General features: G+C 47.0%; 1 protein-coding gene, 1 long non-coding RNA gene, 1 other non-coding gene and 1 pseudogene across 3 annotated transcripts; 1 reads left to right on the plus strand and 3 right to left on the minus strand.

The window, feature by feature from the left end:
- Nucleotides 1-1,634: 1,634 nt before the first annotated feature.
- Nucleotides 1,635-6,335, minus strand: LOC125524506 (2-oxoglutarate-dependent dioxygenase 11-like). Its single transcript, XM_048689548.1, has 2 exons — nt 5,970-6,335; nt 1,635-2,487 (listed from the first exon to the last, which is right to left on the minus strand). The coding sequence occupies exons 1-2, from the start codon at nt 6,222-6,224 to the stop codon at nt 1,657-1,659; spliced, it is 1,086 nt and encodes a 361-aa protein (XP_048545505.1). The 5' UTR covers nt 6,225-6,335; the 3' UTR covers nt 1,635-1,656.
- LOC125524510 lies at nt 2,454-4,827 on the plus strand. Its single transcript, XR_007290791.1, has 2 exons — nt 2,454-4,449; nt 4,530-4,827. It is a non-coding gene; the product is annotated as an uncharacterized LOC125524510 (long non-coding RNA).
- Nucleotides 6,336-6,579: 244 nt separating the features above from the next.
- On the minus strand, nt 6,580-6,651 carry TRNAD-GUC. The gene has a single exon. It is a non-coding gene; the product is annotated as a tRNA-Asp (tRNA).
- Nucleotides 6,652-7,982: 1,331 nt separating this feature from the next.
- LOC125533021 lies at nt 7,983-12,646 on the minus strand (annotated as a pseudogene).
- Nucleotides 12,647-17,607: the final 4,961 nt, after the last annotated feature.

Here is a 17,607-nt window from a genome sequence, read left to right on the forward strand (position 1 = left end):
CCCTCCTCCTTGCTGGATCAAGGCATGGGAGACGTCTCCGTTCCGTACGTGTGTTGAACGCGGAGGTGCCGTCCGTTCGGCGCTAGGATCATCGGTGATTTGAATCACGACGAGTACGACTCCATCAACCCCGTTCACTTGAACGCTTCCGCTTAGCGATCTACAAGGGTATGTAGATGCACTCTCCTTCCCTCGTTGCTAGTCTCTCCATAGATAGATCTTGGTGATACGTAGGAAAATTTTGAATTTCTGCTACGTTCCCCAACAAGGAGCTCACACCACCGCGCCCAGCCGGTAGCCGTACGGTGACCGGGGTCACCAGCAGCTGGATCCGTCGGCGGCAGAGGCCAGAGGAGGTGGACGGGCGCCATACTTCAGATCCAGGCACTGGAGGCCGACGGCGCGACCCCGGGCCACAGGAAACTTCTGTCGGAGCCTCGCCGCCCACGCGGCCGAGGAGCCGATCCAGCATCCGCGGGCGCCCCTGGCGAACAAGCGGGACCGCGCCACCACCCGAGGCCGCCGCCCCGGCGCACCAGAGACCCTCCGCCCGAACGACGAAGCAGCCGAGAGCCTCGCCGTCGCCCTCCTCGACGGCCGCACGGGCTTGCCCGGCGGTTGCCTCCGACAACGGCGAGGGAAAGGGGATCGATGAGGGTGGCGGCGCGGCGGAACCCTAGTCGCCCTCGTGTCGCCCGCGGGGCGACGCGAGGGGGGGGATCGCATCGGTATTATCTTAAAGAATGAATTAGTGACATTGGTGCTACCCTTAGAGAAAAAAGGAAATAAAACAAAACTTAAAACAAAATCAAAATAATGAAGTTTTCTAAAAAAGAATGAATAAGTGGCATTGGTGTTATCCTTAAAGAAGAAAGGAAATAAAACGAAAAGTAAAACGAAATCAAAATATTGAAGTTTTCTAAGAAAGAATGAATTAGTGGTTTTGGTATTACCCTTTAAAAAGAAAGAAAATAAAACAAAAACTAAAACAATCAAAATAATTAAGTTTATGAAAAAGGAATGAATTAATAATATATTGATATTATCTTTTAAGAAGAAGGAAAATATATTTTTCTAAAAGAAATAATGAGAAAATTGACGCACTATTTAGCCCGAAATTGCGCTTTTTTATAACATATGAAAGAATAAGCATAATATTGATTTTTCGTGTTGGGCACTGTGTCTGTTGGTGATGGCAACTGTGTGTGCTGGTTGTGGATGATGCATGGTTGCTCTTCATGTCAGTGGGTGGTCTGTATTAGTTGTGTAATATGTGTGTTGTTTTGGCAGGGCTGTAGGTTAGGATTTTTCGTCATATGACAGATTTGATGTCGGGTGTTTCAGATCTTTTCAAGGGTTCAACAACGATGAATGCGGCTCCAGGCGCTGGTCCTTATGGTCATGTGCATGAAGACTTTCCGGTTGTCATCGATAATGTCATGCCGACTCAAGTGATGACAGCGGCGTATCGACGGCTCGTTCTGGTGGCGGTAGTTGTAGTTCGATGGTCTTGAAGTCTTGATGTGATTTTTATTATGTTTAGGGTGTTTTTTACTACCAGTGAACTTTGATGATATATCGGAATCATTTTTGAAAGGAAAAAAAAACACAATGCCCAACACCAAAAATCAATATCTTGTCTTTCTGGCGTCGTCTTTAGACTTCCTTCTCGTCATGCGTTACACTGATCTGGAGACTATCCACGAACCTCGTCCCTTCAGCCAGTGCCGTGTAATTCCCCTCGAAATACTCAGCATACTCGATAGCTCTGTACCTCGCGTCGCCGAGCCCCGGGAGCGGCCTCACCATGCCGCCGACGCAAGCCTCCTGGAACACCACCGCGGTCGCCCGGCCTCTCTCGGCGTCCGCCAGCACCCTGTGCTCGGGGCTCTTGTATCTGCCGTTGGTGAGGATCTGGAGCATGTCGCCGACGTTGATGACGAGGGCGCCCGGCAGCGGGTCCAGCGGGAACCACCTGCCGTCCCTCCTCACCTGCAGGCCGGGGGTGTCGTCCACGTGCAGCAGCAGCGTCAGGCCGAGGCCGTCGTGGTGCGGCGTGATGCCCAGCACCTTGTCCGGGTGCTGGCACGGAGGGTAGTGATGCAGGGCCACGGTTTGCTTCTTGCCCCGGAAGGCCCCGGCGAGCGCCTCCGGCTCCACCCCGAGGTCGCTCGCCATGAACGCCAGGAGCCGGCTCGTGAGCTTGGACATCTCCAGCGAGTACTTGTCCAGTGAGGACCTAAATGCTGCCGGATCGGCCGGCCAGAACTCCATGCTCCTCTCCTCCATCAGCTGCGTCTTGAGGACCAGGCTCTCTGCCCAGTCCAGCTTCCCGCGGGATGCTCCGAGGAAGTGGTGCCCGAACCCTTCGAACCCGCCGGCCTTGGTGGCCACTGCTTTCTTCTTGTCCAGCGGCAGGCGGAAGAACTGCGTAGTGCTATCTTTCATGTCTTGTGCAACTGATTCCTCAACTCCGTGGTTTGTTAGCTGCAAACGAAGAATACTCTAGTAAATTCGATACACACAGTCCCGTAGACAGATCAACGGAGTATATCTTCCAGTGCAGATAGTTTTTGGGCGAGTGAATTGTAAAAAACATCGACACTTCAGGCTAGGTTTACAGGAACCATATATTTACGGAATTGTGTCAAAAAACACTACTTTCTCTGTTCATTTTTGTAAGACGTTTAAGACAGCTGAAATTGAACTGTTTTGGGTGTTGTCTTAAATGCCTAAAATGTCTTACAAAAGTGAACGGAGGGAATAATTTTTTTCATATTTTTTTTAAAAAAAACACTAGTCACTGGCTTAGACCGTTTTGAGCACGATTATGACAGGTGGGTCCTGCCAGAAGGGATGACGTGGCACAACATAACGGTTCGCAAATAGACAGAATAACAGGGACTGATTTGGAAAAGAGCCTGAGAGGATAAGGTCATCTCCTCAGCTGTGCGCACGAGCTCCCGGCCGGCGAGCTCGGCATGGACGACGGCTCCGCGACGCCCCGCCTCCTTCTCCTTCTCCTCCTCTATTCCCCCGCCCCCACCTTCCTCCCACTCCCCGGCCTCGGCCTCCCCTTGTTGCTCACATGCATCGGCTCCGGCGAGGAGAAGAGGATGCGCGACGGCGGCCCGCGTAGGCGTGAAGAGGAGGCGCGACAACGACGGCCATGGATGAGCTCCGGCCGGAGCTGTGCATCAGCGGGGCAAATCCACTAACGGTGGGCATGGAGGTGCGGTCCATGTCCCTCGACCGTGAGCTCCTCTGCCGGCGGTGCCCTCCCCTATCTCTCCCATCTCTCTCTCTGAGGTCGGTGCCTTCCTCAATCTCTCCCATCTCTCTCTGATGCGTGCCTGATGCTCAAGCCGACGGCGCCGGAGCTCAATCATGGCTGCTCGATGCCCAAGCTGGATCAGCCGGAGCTCATCCATGGCCGCTGATGCTCAAGCCGCCGCTGGAGCTCCGTTGCCTCGCCGTCCTAACCGACACCGCCGCTGGATCCACGCCCTCTTGCCCGTCCCAGACAACGCCGGACCTCCCCTGTGCCCCGCCGCCGGCGTCCACCACCGGGGCGGTGAGAGATGAAGGTCACGATCTCACGGAGAGGACCCGATTGCTTTTTTTTTTCTCAGGGTCCTTTTGCAAAAAAATTGTAACGGGATGTAATTGACTATTTTTTTGCCACGTCACCCCTTCTGGTGGGACCCACCTAATAATCGTGCTCAAAACGGCCTAAGCCAGCGACTAGTATTTTTTTGCAAAAAAATTATAAAAAAATTAATGTTTTTTGGCACAATTCCGTAAATTTGTGGCTCCTGCAAACCTAGCCTAAAGTGTTGATGTTTTTTGCAATTCACTCGTTTTTGAGCCCCCGCTTTCAGTGCCAAAACTTTGCAAAAATTCAGGGGAAATCCTTCCTTTTGCCCGACTGATTTTCTACCCGAAATCAACCGCCTCAAAGGATCGCCACGTGTCCCCGTGTGGGCGCAGGAATTGCTCAACCTCCTCTGCCTTATCTCATGCAGCGAAGCCCCTCCACTCGTTCTTCTTCCACCCACACGCGTTGACTACATCCTTTTGGACGTCGCCGGCATGTCTTCACACGCTCCTCCGCCACTACTCCCTCGCTCAAGCTGACTTGCGCTGCATGGACTACAACGAGAGCACCGTTGCTACAAAACCACGCTGCAGTGCTTTGAGTGGAGGAAAAACATTTTTACGAGCGCCTCGACACCAGTGCGAGTTGACGTTCGCCGGTGCTCGCGGGAGGTGACGGCAGGTGGTGAGATGTCGCGGCGGACGCTGCTGCGAACGAACGGGACTGCAACCAGGGGCTCTCCGGTGCTACCATGGAGCATCCTCCGGCCGCCGTTTGCTGTGACGGAGCATCGTCAGAACGCCAGAGCTTCACGGTGCTGCGATGGAGCATTTGTCGTGAGACCTTTTACGGTACATTAAGATAATATGAGCCGTTTATTTTTGTGCATGAAGGGTTTAGATGAAGTAATACTACACCTGAATATGAGTAGTATTTTTGAGACAGAAGGGTAAATTTGGCATGTTCAATTCCGCTGGCGGACATGGCAACCGGCGCCGCTGCTCCCGTACGTCGTTTCCTGGAGAGATGTGCACTGGTACTGGCTAGTACGTAGCAGATCAACTTAGCAGCTAGCTTCGTATGTGAGTTCATCAAGGATTCCTGGAGATCAATTTGTATGTTTGTCTGTATCTCGACTATTCCACCTGCCAGGTTGCTTTGGGAGATCAGCTTGTACGTTTGTGTGTGTCTCTCGATCAAAAGCATCGGCAAATCAAGTCGTACAAGTATATGCCGGAAGGTATTTCGTGTATGGGGTTGTGCTAACAGAGATTGATACACCAGGAGGGCTGAGCGAGACGCGAGCAGTCGAGCACGCCATGGTTAATCTCGCAGGGCTCCTCGAGGCGACATGCCATCTTGCCGTCGTGTTGGTGCTCCTTGTATCATGGGAGGTTGGTAGAGGGAGGCAGCTGCCTGATGGAGGCGGGCAGGCCGCGTCAGGATTTCGGCGAGGTCGCTCCAGTGCGTGGCGTTGTGAAATGACCAAGGGAAATTACATATCTGTCCTTCAGTTAAAATTAAAACTGCAGCATAATAACCGTTGGATCGACTTAATACTACCCACTAATTTCAGTAGTATGATGTACCGTAAAAAATCTCATCGTCGGGGGCCGCCGGAACATCGCCGTTGCAGGGATGGAGCTTTGCAGAGCATCACCGGAGCATTATCGAGGCCGCCGGAACACCATCATTGCTGCAATGAAGCATCTCCGAGCAGTCAGAGCATCGCCGCTGCTACAACAAAGCATCGCCGGTGTTGTTTTGGGGCATTGCCGGGCTGTCAGAGCATCACCGATGCTGCATCGAAGCATCAGCGGTGTTGTGTTGGAGCATTGCCGGGTCGTCGGAGTATCGTCGGTGTTGCAACGAAGCAGCACCGGTGTTGTGTTCGAGCATTGCCTGGCCGTCGGAGCATCGCCGGTGCTGCAACAAAGCATCACCGTTGTTGTGTTGGAGCATTGCCGGGCCGCCGGAGCATCGCAGGTTCTGCAACGAAGCATCACCGGTGTTGTGTTGGAGCATTGTCGGGCTGCCGGAACATCGCCGGTGCTTCAATGGATGGTTGCAGCAGCGTCGTTGTCGCAACCTGGCGCTGCACCTGTGGCCGTGCATGGCGACCTCGTGGGCGGTTTCCCGTGAGATGACCTGTGAGTCTGTGACGGGGCTGCCGCAACCTGGAGAAACGAGGATGCTGTGCACATAGCCGATAGCTAGCTGGTCTAGAGATCAAACGGCCCAAGTCAAACCAAATCAACGGCTGACAAGGCGGTTTATAAATCCCTAACATCAGCCGGTTTACTAGCTACTAGGAGCATGCCAAAATATTTGCATTTTCGTCAAATTAAACTTCGAAATAGGGATGACTGACCTGGAAGAAGCCCCAGTCTCGACACGCAGAGCCGAGCTTGGCCGTCTCCGCCTCCGAGGAGTCCGGGTCGAGCAGCCTCGCCATGTCTACCAGCGGCACCTCGTAGTTCTCGTCGTCGCCCACGACGACCCCGTCCCTGACCTCGTCCGGCCGGGCATACCTGTCGGGGAGCACAGTGGAGTCCGCGAACGTGGCCGCCGTGGCGTCCGTGATCTCGGCCCTGCTGAGGACGACCTCGTCGACGACGCGCTCCATCGGTCCTCCCTTGCTCGTCACCCACTGCAGAAATGCTGAACTGCGCTGTACTACTCTCCTGCGCTGTACTACTCTCGTTGATGTCCCATATACTACCTTCAATCATCAAAGAGTAAATAAAAGAGAGAGCCCCTACATAATGATGGTTTTCACCGGAGGAAGACTACATTTCCGGTGCGAGTTGTACAATGTTTTCCCTTTCCTGAATAAAGTCACATGTTGCGTGTCTCTGGAAGAGTTGACGATGTCTTGGCGTTGTCCATGACGTTTGGGAAACACGTGCGCTTCACGTTCGTGGAAAAGAATAGCACCGTGGGACGTAACAAAAGAAACGAACAGACAAAAATAGTTGTACCGCCGTTGCCGGGGATCGAACCCGGGTCACCCGCGTGACAGGCGGGAATACTTACCACTATACTACAACGACTTGATTGTGCTTGCATCGAACTGAAGCTAACTTGACTGTTATCAACTAGCTCCCTCAGGCCCCACCAAGCAGCTAAGCACGCTGGCTCTGTTCTTGCCTTCACTAGTAGATTCCGCCACAGACAAAGTCCCCCTTGTTTTCTAGCAGCACCGTGCTCCACGTGATCTGTGCCTTCTCCTTCATGAACTCCCCCATCATCAGAGAAATCTTTCTCGTCCGCACGCCGGGGACCAGTACACCACCACCGTAATAACCTTTTTTTTCAGATTCCGCAATATAACCCTACTCATGAACGCCAGGGACCGAGCACCCTGAGTTGTGGGAGCTATGGACGTCTACGCAGAGCTAAGCCAGACTCTCGGGATGTGGAGAAGAAGGTTGGACTTGGAGTTGGCCTAGAGATGCCATGCTCACTGCCACATACCAAGCGCTAGTAATCATATTATTAAGATACTGAAAATGGTGGCAGAGATTAACGATTACAGTGTTCTTGCCAGAGAGCTCCATTCTATATATGTCCTACACAGATCACATAATCTAAGCTTTTCAAGGTAGAATGGGCACTTTGTAGGCATCTGATTAGCTGGTATATACTCCCTCTATAACAAAATACTCCCTCCATCCTGAATTACTTGTCTTGCATTTGTCTACATAGGAATGTATCTAGACACATTTTAGTGTTAAAGCTACGACAAATTTTTGAGGGTAGAGGTAATACAAGACATGTTTGAAGTTCAAAATTAAAAAACATCTTATATCTAGTTGCAGAGATCGTACCTTGGAGGAATCTTGGTATTTTGATTCACCTACAACATCCTTCACCCAATCTGCCTTAGTAAAGACAAAGCAAAGCCAATCGAGCTTGTTGAGTGTGCTAAAAATTTGTTTATACTGGGCCTCCAGCTCTTCTTTCTTTCATTCATCCTTTGCATGTTGGAACCCACAAATGATCCTCAAAGCACTGCCAAACCTAATAGCCTGAGTTTGCACCAATTCTAACTTATCGTTTTGAAGGCAGACTGTCTAGACCACTAGGGATCTCCGGAACTGATAGAAAATGACAAAAATATGCAACTCAAACACAGAAATTGCTCAAAAGATACAAGCACATATACACAACTAAAAGATTTAACATACAAATAAGTAAACGCAGCTGTAACCAGACATATATACAAATTGAGCACTAGGAAAGGTTGGATAGTCAAACACCGAAACATGACAGCCGAGCTGGAGCTATGGTAGTAACTACTCGGAAGCTATATGCAGATGTAATCAGATCTACAGATGATCGGATGGTGGTTGTATGTTAAATCATGAATATACTCATTCCACTACTCAGTATGCCTCTTGGCTATCGTCTCCTTGAGACCTTTTACGATCTTGGAGAACCAAAGCACATTCATCAGAAAGATTATACAAGGCGCAATAAATACTAGAAAATAGCCAAAGGGGTTCATCTTCTTAATCTATCAATGAACAAGTATAACTTGGAATTATGTGTGCAGTACCTGTGGTGTATAGTGAACTCGGTTGAATCGTAGTGTACCTGATCATAATGTACAAACATGTGATGGAACAAGTACATGAACAGAATTATCCTTGCAACCTTCATGAAGACATTTGTTTCGAGATTAGGAACCAATTGGTGGTAATAAAAATATATAATATTTGTTTTTTAGACATACACATCATAATACTAATTTAGCAAATAGATTTGAGTAAATCTAAGTGTTTGCATCACTGGTCGTGTTACGGTTGTAAATTTGATAAATTTATCTCAAGTCCCCCAGGAGTTACAAAGGCCACGTTTGCCTTACAAACAATCCAATACTTATATGACCTATCAAAACTTATGTGATGTATGCTACCAATTTGAAAAGGTGAAATTCAGAAGATCCAACGGATAATTATTCCCTTTGTGGTGTGCAACAGCAAATTCCAGTTTCTAATGTAGGACAAAAAGACTTATGTATCAGTAATATACCCTCGAAGCCAGCCACTTGTCAGATTCAAAGTAGTCAACAGTCAACACAACTACACCGCGTTGTGAATCAGAAAATTGTAGGACTACTGCAGTCAACAATCTTGGATGCGGTTATACAAATTCAATGTTTTTCTAGACATGTATATGATGTGTCATTATAAGTGAATAGTGTCTTGTGCTTATCAGACAAGCAAGAACAATTACAAATAAATGTCATTTATAGCAACTAGTGTCGTGTGCTTACCAGCCAAGTAACAACCATTGCAACTCCGTTAACAAGTAAGCTTTGGAGTTTTTCATTCCAGCAACATCAAGGAACGTTGATGAGATCAGGAGACATAATATCAGTTTAGACGGATTGAAGTATGACAATATATAAACAACAATTGTGTAATTTGTTCACATATCCAAGTTACCATCTTAGACCGATTCCTCGTTGTAGTCTCACTGATGAGACCCATGTATATGTATACATGTGCTTCCCCAGAAAGCATAGCGTACATTGTAGACATAAGTGACAACATGTGGTGGATAACCTAACAAGTAAACAATAGAGACAGAAAAGACAGTTTAGAAGAGTCAAACGAGAGTAGTAGGCAAGACTAGTCAGTTCAAAATGCTAAACAGGAGGTAGAGAAGGGAAGGCATGGCAAAAACATATTTACTAACATACTCCATTCCACCAAGGGCAGGGTAAAGCCAATATATCATGGCATATATGTAATGAAATACCCAATAGAGACCTGGCAAACATGAGATTCAGCTCACAACGAGGCACGGGGAAGACACATGTGCCAAAGAAAAGCTTTTTGTGCATTCTCTCAAGAAAAGTAAATGAAGTAATAGCATACAGATACCCCTAACGTAAAACTGGAGAGGCTTGAACTTCTAACCGTTACTGGTCCATCCTGCCGGTCAGAAAACAAACCCAGGAAGAACACTAGGTATACTGACATAACTGTAATGAATATTGCATGGACATTGGACATGCCCCTAGATCCCGCAAAAAAAGTGAACATGCCCCTAGAACATAAAAGAGTCATAAAAATTATGCATAACAAAGGAGGGAGTTAGATATTACTCCCTCCGTCCCATAATATAAGAGCGTTTTTATATTATGGGACGGAGGGAGTAAGTTGTAAAATTAATCTGACCTGTTGTTCCATTAGATCTTTTGCATCTTGTTAAGAGAAGCATAACCTTTGAAGTTAAATGAACCGATAATGCGCGTGAAATCATAGGCCTGAGCTAGCAAACACAAATAGTGTTATGTGATAGTACATAAACTGTTACAATGATTGGAGTTCAGGTATGATAGATGTACTTAGGACTGTGATATTTGTCAACTGTGTGGCAGATTGCAAAACTACCACACGACCCCCTCCTCTCAAACGAATCACTCCCTTCGATCCTACCTCCTCTCGCGGGCTCCTCTTGATTCTGGACTGCCAGCCTTTGATCCCACCTCCCCTCGAACAAACCAACTCTTAGTTTGCGGGGTCCACCCGATTTTTTGGGCAGTCAGCTGTTTAAAAATAGGCGAAAAAATGGAACAAATGGGGATCGAACCTACACTATCACATATACAGAATGTAATGACATCCAGCTGTGCTAGCCACCTTTATTGATTAGGTTCAATCTACATGCTAGATGTATCTACTTGAGACGAGATTAAACAAAAAAAAGACAACCAACAGTAACTGAAAATCCAAAACACCAGCCTCATTTGGTTGGGTTTTAGGACTATGCATTCTAGTTCCATCTTTTTTTCTGCATGTTACATATCGATTCACACGGTTCACAAACCCGGAAGTCCCCTTCCTCCTTTTCAGATGCAAATTACCACGGTGTTTGCACTTAAGTTATCAGAAATGAGGGGCATATATTACCATACTATTTACATAGAAATTATCGGGGTATATTCGTAAACAACGTTTTCCCTTTGTCAAATGTTACTGTGGTGACTGTTACTGCAGTGTTTGTACTAAATTGTCAGATATGTGGTTCGTATATTACCGTGCTATTTTCACATAAATTACTGGGGTACAGTTTTCAGTAACTTTTTCCCCTTTGGACAAAGTTACCGCGATGCTTGTACATAAACTATCCACTATGCGGTTCTTATATTACCGTGTCATTTTCACATAAGTACCGGGGTATGGTTTTTCAATAACTTTTTTTCTTTGGTCAAAGTTACCGTAGTGTTTGTACATAAATAATCGGGTACGTATATTACTGTGCTATTTTCACATAAACTATGGGAATATTTTTCACCAACTTTGTTTTTCTTTGGTCAAAGTTACCATGGTGCCTGTATGTAAGTCATCGGGAATGCGGTGTTGTTTATCACATAAGTTACCGGGGGTGTATATTTTTCAACAACATTTTTCCCTTCGATCAAAATTATCGCGGTGTTTGTAATAAGTTAACGGGTATGCAGATAATATGGTACTGTGCTATTTTCACATAAGTTACCGGGGTATATTTTTAACAACTTTTTTTTCATTTGGTCAAAGTTACCGTGTTATTTGTGTCTAAATTATCACGTCTGCAGTGAATATATTATCATGCTATTTGCACAGAAGTTATTGGAGGAGGGTATGCTTTTTCAACATTTTTACCCGAGTCAAAAGTTACCGTGTTATTTGTATATGAGTTATCAGCTTTATTGTGTATATATTACCATGTTATTTTACACATGAGTTATTGGGGTATATTTTTCAATAAATTTTTTCTTGGTTCAAATTACCGTGGTGCTTGTATGTAATTTATCAGGTTATGGTGTGTATATTATTATGCTATTTGCAAAGAAGTTACAGAGGCATGTTTACAATAACTAATTTCCCCCGGTTCAAAAGTTACCACATTGTTTGATCATGAGTGATGTACACAAAAATTACCACGCTAATTTGGCTAAAAAGACCTGCTACTCTATTCTGCTCCCTCCCGATTAATTTTCATGAATACAAGTTCCCTGTTACCCTTGATCAGATCTTTCGCTTCAAATGGGTAAATGTTTTGTAATAGTTCTAAATAAATGTATTTTAGAATAAGCTTAATCAGCATGAACATAATTAGTGTTGCAGGACACACTCTCTATTGAAGCTCTTCCACATGAACTAAGCAAAATATACTGCTCACAGATGAGATGTAAAAGGTCAACAAAAGAGGTGCCTCATATCTCATAATTCATACTTGAATATAGGCTCTGAAAAGAAGCCCCAAAAATTCGTTCAAGGAAATTCCAAATGCTAATCACTAACACAAAAATGTGAGAATCCTCAAACCCAGTGACCAACTCATGTGCCCAAAGATTATAGATCATGGTAAACCTGATCCTGACCCCAACAAAATGGGGGAAAAGGAAGCCAAAAATCTGCCGATCAGTTTCTTTTGGTTATTGCTCGTCCACCTATCTGAGTATAACTTCTTGCTCGTCAGCATACTGATCCACTTGCTTCTTCTATCCTAGGTGATGTTAACAATTAAACTGAAGCAAGGCATGGGGAATTTGTTAAAAAACACATGCAAATATTTTTGCTTCGTTTTTTCCAGCAAAGTTTGCCTAAAATGTAATTCCTCCGTCCGGAAATACTTGTCCAAGAGATAGATGTATCTAGACGTATTTTAGTTCTAGTTACATCCTTTTTATCCATTTCAAAGACAAGTATTTCCGAACGGAGGTAGTAGTAAGTACTACTTGTATACTAACCATGTCTTCATCTCAATGAACCGTCTTGCAAAAAATAGAATTGTTCATTCAATCATCATCATCACCTTGCGGGATTCATCACGAGTGGTTAGTAGGCGCTGCTGGAACCAGCCACAGAACTAGTTCAGTAAGGTAAACTGAACCAAGGAGAACACACCATATTCACAGACGAATTCAATAGCAATAGTGGAGTGACGACGTTGTGTGCAGGAGCTGGTGGCTCGGGGCGTGAGTCCGTGGAGGCCATGGAGGCTCTCGTCGGCGGAGGTCTGTGGCTGCTTCGGGTATAGGAGCGACATGCCGCTGCCGATGGCCAGCGAGTAGGGCTGCTTCTGCGGCTCTGGCGCGTGCCTGGGCCCGTCCGCCGCTGAAGTGCTCCTTTTTCAGAATTGGATCGGCACGTGCGTCTGCAGCAGAAGCGCTTCTGTTCATGGTCCCCGATGTTGGATTATGGATGGGCTTAGGCCTATATAAGACAATAATCCCTGGTTAATTTTGAGGCCCATGCATGAGATGGCAGGTGGTGGGAAGTTTAGTCTCACCTTGCTAGTTGAGGAGAGTTGAGACCCCTTTATAAGGGCTGCTCTACCATTTGTCATTGGGAGCTTGGGAAGAGGAGTGGTACACGCGCGCTCCTCCTCCGCCGCCGCCCGCCTCGCCGCACGCGCGCGCGCACTGCGGGAATAAGCCGAAGCTTATTTTTGCCGCTTAGGAATGAATTAATTAATCAGGGATTAATTAACGAGTCGCTAACATGTGGGCCACTGTCCAAGGCGTTGGACTGTGGGCTGACTTGCGTTGCCGGGATTCGTCGACTCCCTTGCCGGGGGCGCGACCCTTGCCGGGACTCGCATATTCGTCGACTCCCTTGCCGGGAGTGCAACCCTTGCTGGGAACAACGACTCCCTTGCCGGGAGTGGGCTGACTCGGTCGTGGGCCTCGGCAAGGCCCACGACTTTCTTCCTTACGGACTATATAAGAAGGCTCTGGCCAGTGAAATAACCTAGTTCGGTTCACTCACTCCCTCTCGCGTGACCTAGCCGTCATCTACTGTTCCTCACTCCGTGCTGCCTCCGGCGATCCCATCCCGACGACCGCGTGCACGGCTGCTCGGGAGAGCAGGTGCCTCCAGAACCCTGTCGTTCGAGATCCTGCCCGAGAGAACAGCAATAAGGTTTTTGGGGAGCGTCTCGATGCGACTGCTCCCGATCCGTCCCCAACTCTGTTCGCCTCTGCTTCCACTACTTCCTCTGCAACGACACCATGGCCGACGATGCCGCCGCTAAGAAGAAGGCCACGGACGACGCCGAGGCTGCTGCTGCAGCCGCCGCGTTGGCCTGGCCAACCGGAGGGTATGATCTGTTCATCCCTCGTTTACTCGTACTTATGCTAGCCGTATATGTGCTGCTCATAGAAGGTTCGATTCTATGTTCTGTACGTGCTAGTATGCTTGGGTTTCGTAGTAATTTCAAAAAATTTCCTACGCACACGCAAGATCATGTGATGCATAGCAACGAGGGGGAGAGTGTTGTCTACGTACCCAACGCAGACCGACTGCGGAAGTGATGACACGACGTAGAGGAAGTAGTCGTACGTCTTCACGATCCAACCGATCAAGCACCGAAACTACGGCACCTCCGAGTTCGAGCACACGTTCAGCTCGATGACGATCCCCGGACTCCGATCCAACAAAGTGTCGGGGAAGAGTTCCGTCAGCACGATGGCGTGGTGACGATCTTGATGTACTACAACAGCAGGGCTTCGCCTAAACTCCGCTACAGTATTATCGAGGAATATGGTGGCAGGGGGCACCGCACACGGCTAAGGAATAGATCACGTGGATCAACTTGTGTGTTTCTGGGGTGCCTCTGCCTCAGTATATAAAGGAGCCAAGGGGGAGGGGGACGCCGGCCAGGGAGGAGGGCGCAGGAGGAGTCCTACTCCTTCCGGGAGTAGGACTCCCCCCCAATCCTATTCCAACTAGGATTCCCAAGGGGGGAAAGAGAGAGAGGGGGGCCGGCCACCTTCTCCTAGTCCTAATAGGACTAGGGGAGGGGGAAGGTGCGCAGCCACCTTGGGCTGCCCCTTTCTCCTTTCCACTAAGGCCCATGAAGGCCCATATGGCTCCCGGGGGGTTCCGGTAACCTCCCGGTAACCCGGTAAAATCCCGATTTCACCCGGAACACTTCCGATGTCCAAACATAGGCTTCCAATATATCAATCTTTTACGTCTCGACCATTTCGAGACTCCTCGTCATGTCCGTGATCACATCCGGGACTCCGAACAACCTTCGGTACATCAAAATGCATAAACTCATAATATACCTGTCATCGTAACCTTAAGCGTGCGGACCCTACGGGTTCGAGAACAATGTAGACATGACCGAGACATGTCTCCGGTCAATAACCAATAGCGGGACCTGGATGCCCATATTGGCTCCTACATATTCTACGAAGATCTTTATCGGTCAGACCGCATAACAACATACGTTGTTCCCTTTGTCATCGGTATGTTACTTGCCCGAGATTCGATCGTCGGTATCCAATACCTAGTTCAATCTCGTTACCGGCAAGTCTCTTTACTCGTTCCGTAAACATCATCTCACAACTAACATATTAGTTGTAATGCTTGCAAGGCTTATGTGATGTGTATTACCGAGAGGGCCCAGAGATACCTCTCCGACAATCGGAGTGACAAATCCTAATCTCGAAATACGCCAACCCAACATCTACCTTTGGAGACACCTGTAATGCTCCTTTATAATCACCAAGTTACGTTGTGACGTTTGGTAGCACCCAAAGTGTTCCTCCGGTAAACGGGAGTTGCATAATCTCATAGTCATAGGAACATGTATAAGTCATGAAGAAAGCAATAGCAACATACTAAACGATCGGGTGCTAAGCTAATGGAATGGGTCATGTCAATCAGATCATTCAACTAATGATGTGACCTCGTTAATCAAATAACAACTCATTGTTCATGGTCAGGAAACATAACCATCTTTGATTAACGAGCTAGTCAAGTAGAGGCATACTAGTGACACTTTGTTTGTCTATGTATTCACACATGTATTATGTTTCCGGTTAATACAATTCTAGCATGAATAATAAACATTTATCATGATTATAAGGAAATAAATAATAACTTTATTATTGCCTCTAGGGCATATTTCCTTCAATGAGATGCATACCTTTTATGCCATGCTTACTGTTTACTCGTGGATAAGTCTAATCGGAAAAGTGCTAATATTTCCAATAATCCTAAAACCTTATTTTAGGCACTTTTCGATTCAAGGCTTTGCTGCTACTGTGAAATCGAAAATTTTTACCGGGACGCATTTTAAGCGTTGGCAGACTAGGACCACGTTGTGGCTCACAGCGATGAACATGTTCTGGGTTGGTGGTGTGTCCCTCACAGAAACGATTGCTCCTGAATAGGAGAAGGCGTTTAGGGAGGCAACCACAATCTTTCTGGGAGCAGTTCTGAGTGTGAAGACAAGTTGGTTGACGCCTATATTCATATGGGCGTTGCCAAAAACTTGTGGGATGCGCTCGAAGTCAAATTCGGCGCAACTGATGCTGGCAGTGAGTTGTATGCCATGGAGCAGTTCCATGATTATAGGATGGTTGATAACCGTTCTGTATTGGACCAGGCTCATGAGATACAGTGCATTGCTAAGGAGCTGGAGCTGCTGAAGTGTGAGTTACCGGACAAGTTTGTCGCGGGTTACATTATTGCAAAACTCCCTCCTAGTTGGAGGAACTTTGCTACTTCTCTCAAGCACCTAAGACGTGAATTCTCTGTTGAGGATGGCATTGGTCATCTCAGTATTGAGCAGAACTCGAGAGCAAAGGACTCACACGTGAAAGGGGCAGAGGGTTCTTCTAGCGCCAATGTGGTGCAGAAGAACTTCCACAAGTTCAAGGGAAAGAACTCTGTCCAGCAGAATACTACCTTTAAGAAGAAGGGTAATAGGAAAGACAAAAACAGAGATGGCTGCTTTACTTGTGATTCAGATGAACATTGGGCAAACAAGTGCCCAAGCAAGTACAAGAAGCCAGCACAGGACTCCAAGTCTGTGAATGTCACTCTGAGCAACAATGATGCGGCATCTGGGTATGGTAATCTGTTTACCATACTTTCAGTTTGTCAGTCCACCGATGGGTGGATTGACACTGGGCCAATATTCATGTGTGTGTTGATGTGTCTTTGTTTTCTTCCTACCAGGTCACACGAGATTGTTCCGCCCTGATGAGGAATGGCTCGCATGCTTCTGTTCATGGTGTTGGCACGGTAGATCTGAAGTTTACTTTGGGAAAGATCGTGCAACTGAAGAACGTGCAACATGTCCCCGCCATAAAGAAGAATCTCGTTAGTGGCTCCATTCTATGTAAAGAAGGGTTTAAGTTAGTATTTGAGTCTAACAAAGTAGTCGTATCTCGGTATGGACTATTTGTTGGAAAAGGATATGATTGTGGTGGTTTGTTCGGCCTTTCCCTGGAGGATTTCTGTAATAAAGTCGTGAACCAAATTCATTCTAATGTGAACGAATCTGAGGTTTGGCACTCACGTCTTTGTCACATAAATTTCGGTTGTATGACGCGGCTAGCTAAGATGGATTTAATCCCGAGTTTCACTTTAGCCAAAGGCTCTAAGTGCCATGCGTGTGTGCAAGCTAAGCAACCTCGTAAGCCTCACAAGCCTGCGAAGGAGAGACACCTGGCACCTCTAGAGCTCATACATTCAGATCTCTGTGAGATGAATGGTGTGTTGACTAAAGGTGGAAAGAAATACTTCATGACTCTGACTGATGATTCCACTAGATTCTACTATGTGTATTTGTTAAATATGAAAGATGAGGCTCTACACTACTTTAAAGTCTATAAGGCTGAAGTTGAGAACCAACTTGAGAAGAAAATAAAACGAGTCCGGTCTGATCGTGGTGGAGAGTACTTTTCTAATGAGTTTGATTTATTCTGTGCGGAACATGGTATTATTCATGAGAGGACACCTCCCTACTCACCCCAGTCAAACGGGGTTGCCGAACGGAAAAACCGTACTCTAACTGATTTGGTTAACACCATGTTAGATACATCGGATTTATCCAAGGCATGGTGGGGGGAGGCTGTATTGACATCCTGTCATGTCCTGAATAAAGTTCTCACAAAGGATAATGAGACTACTCCCTATGAGCAATGGGAAAAGAAAAGAACTACAGTCTCTTACTTGCGCACTTGGAGCTGTTTGGCGAAAGTCAAT

The sequence above is a fragment of the Triticum urartu genome, chromosome 1 (assembly GCF_003073215.2).
Source record: "Triticum urartu cultivar G1812 chromosome 1, Tu2.1, whole genome shotgun sequence".
NCBI classification, from domain to species: Eukaryota; Viridiplantae; Streptophyta; class Magnoliopsida; order Poales; family Poaceae; genus Triticum; species Triticum urartu.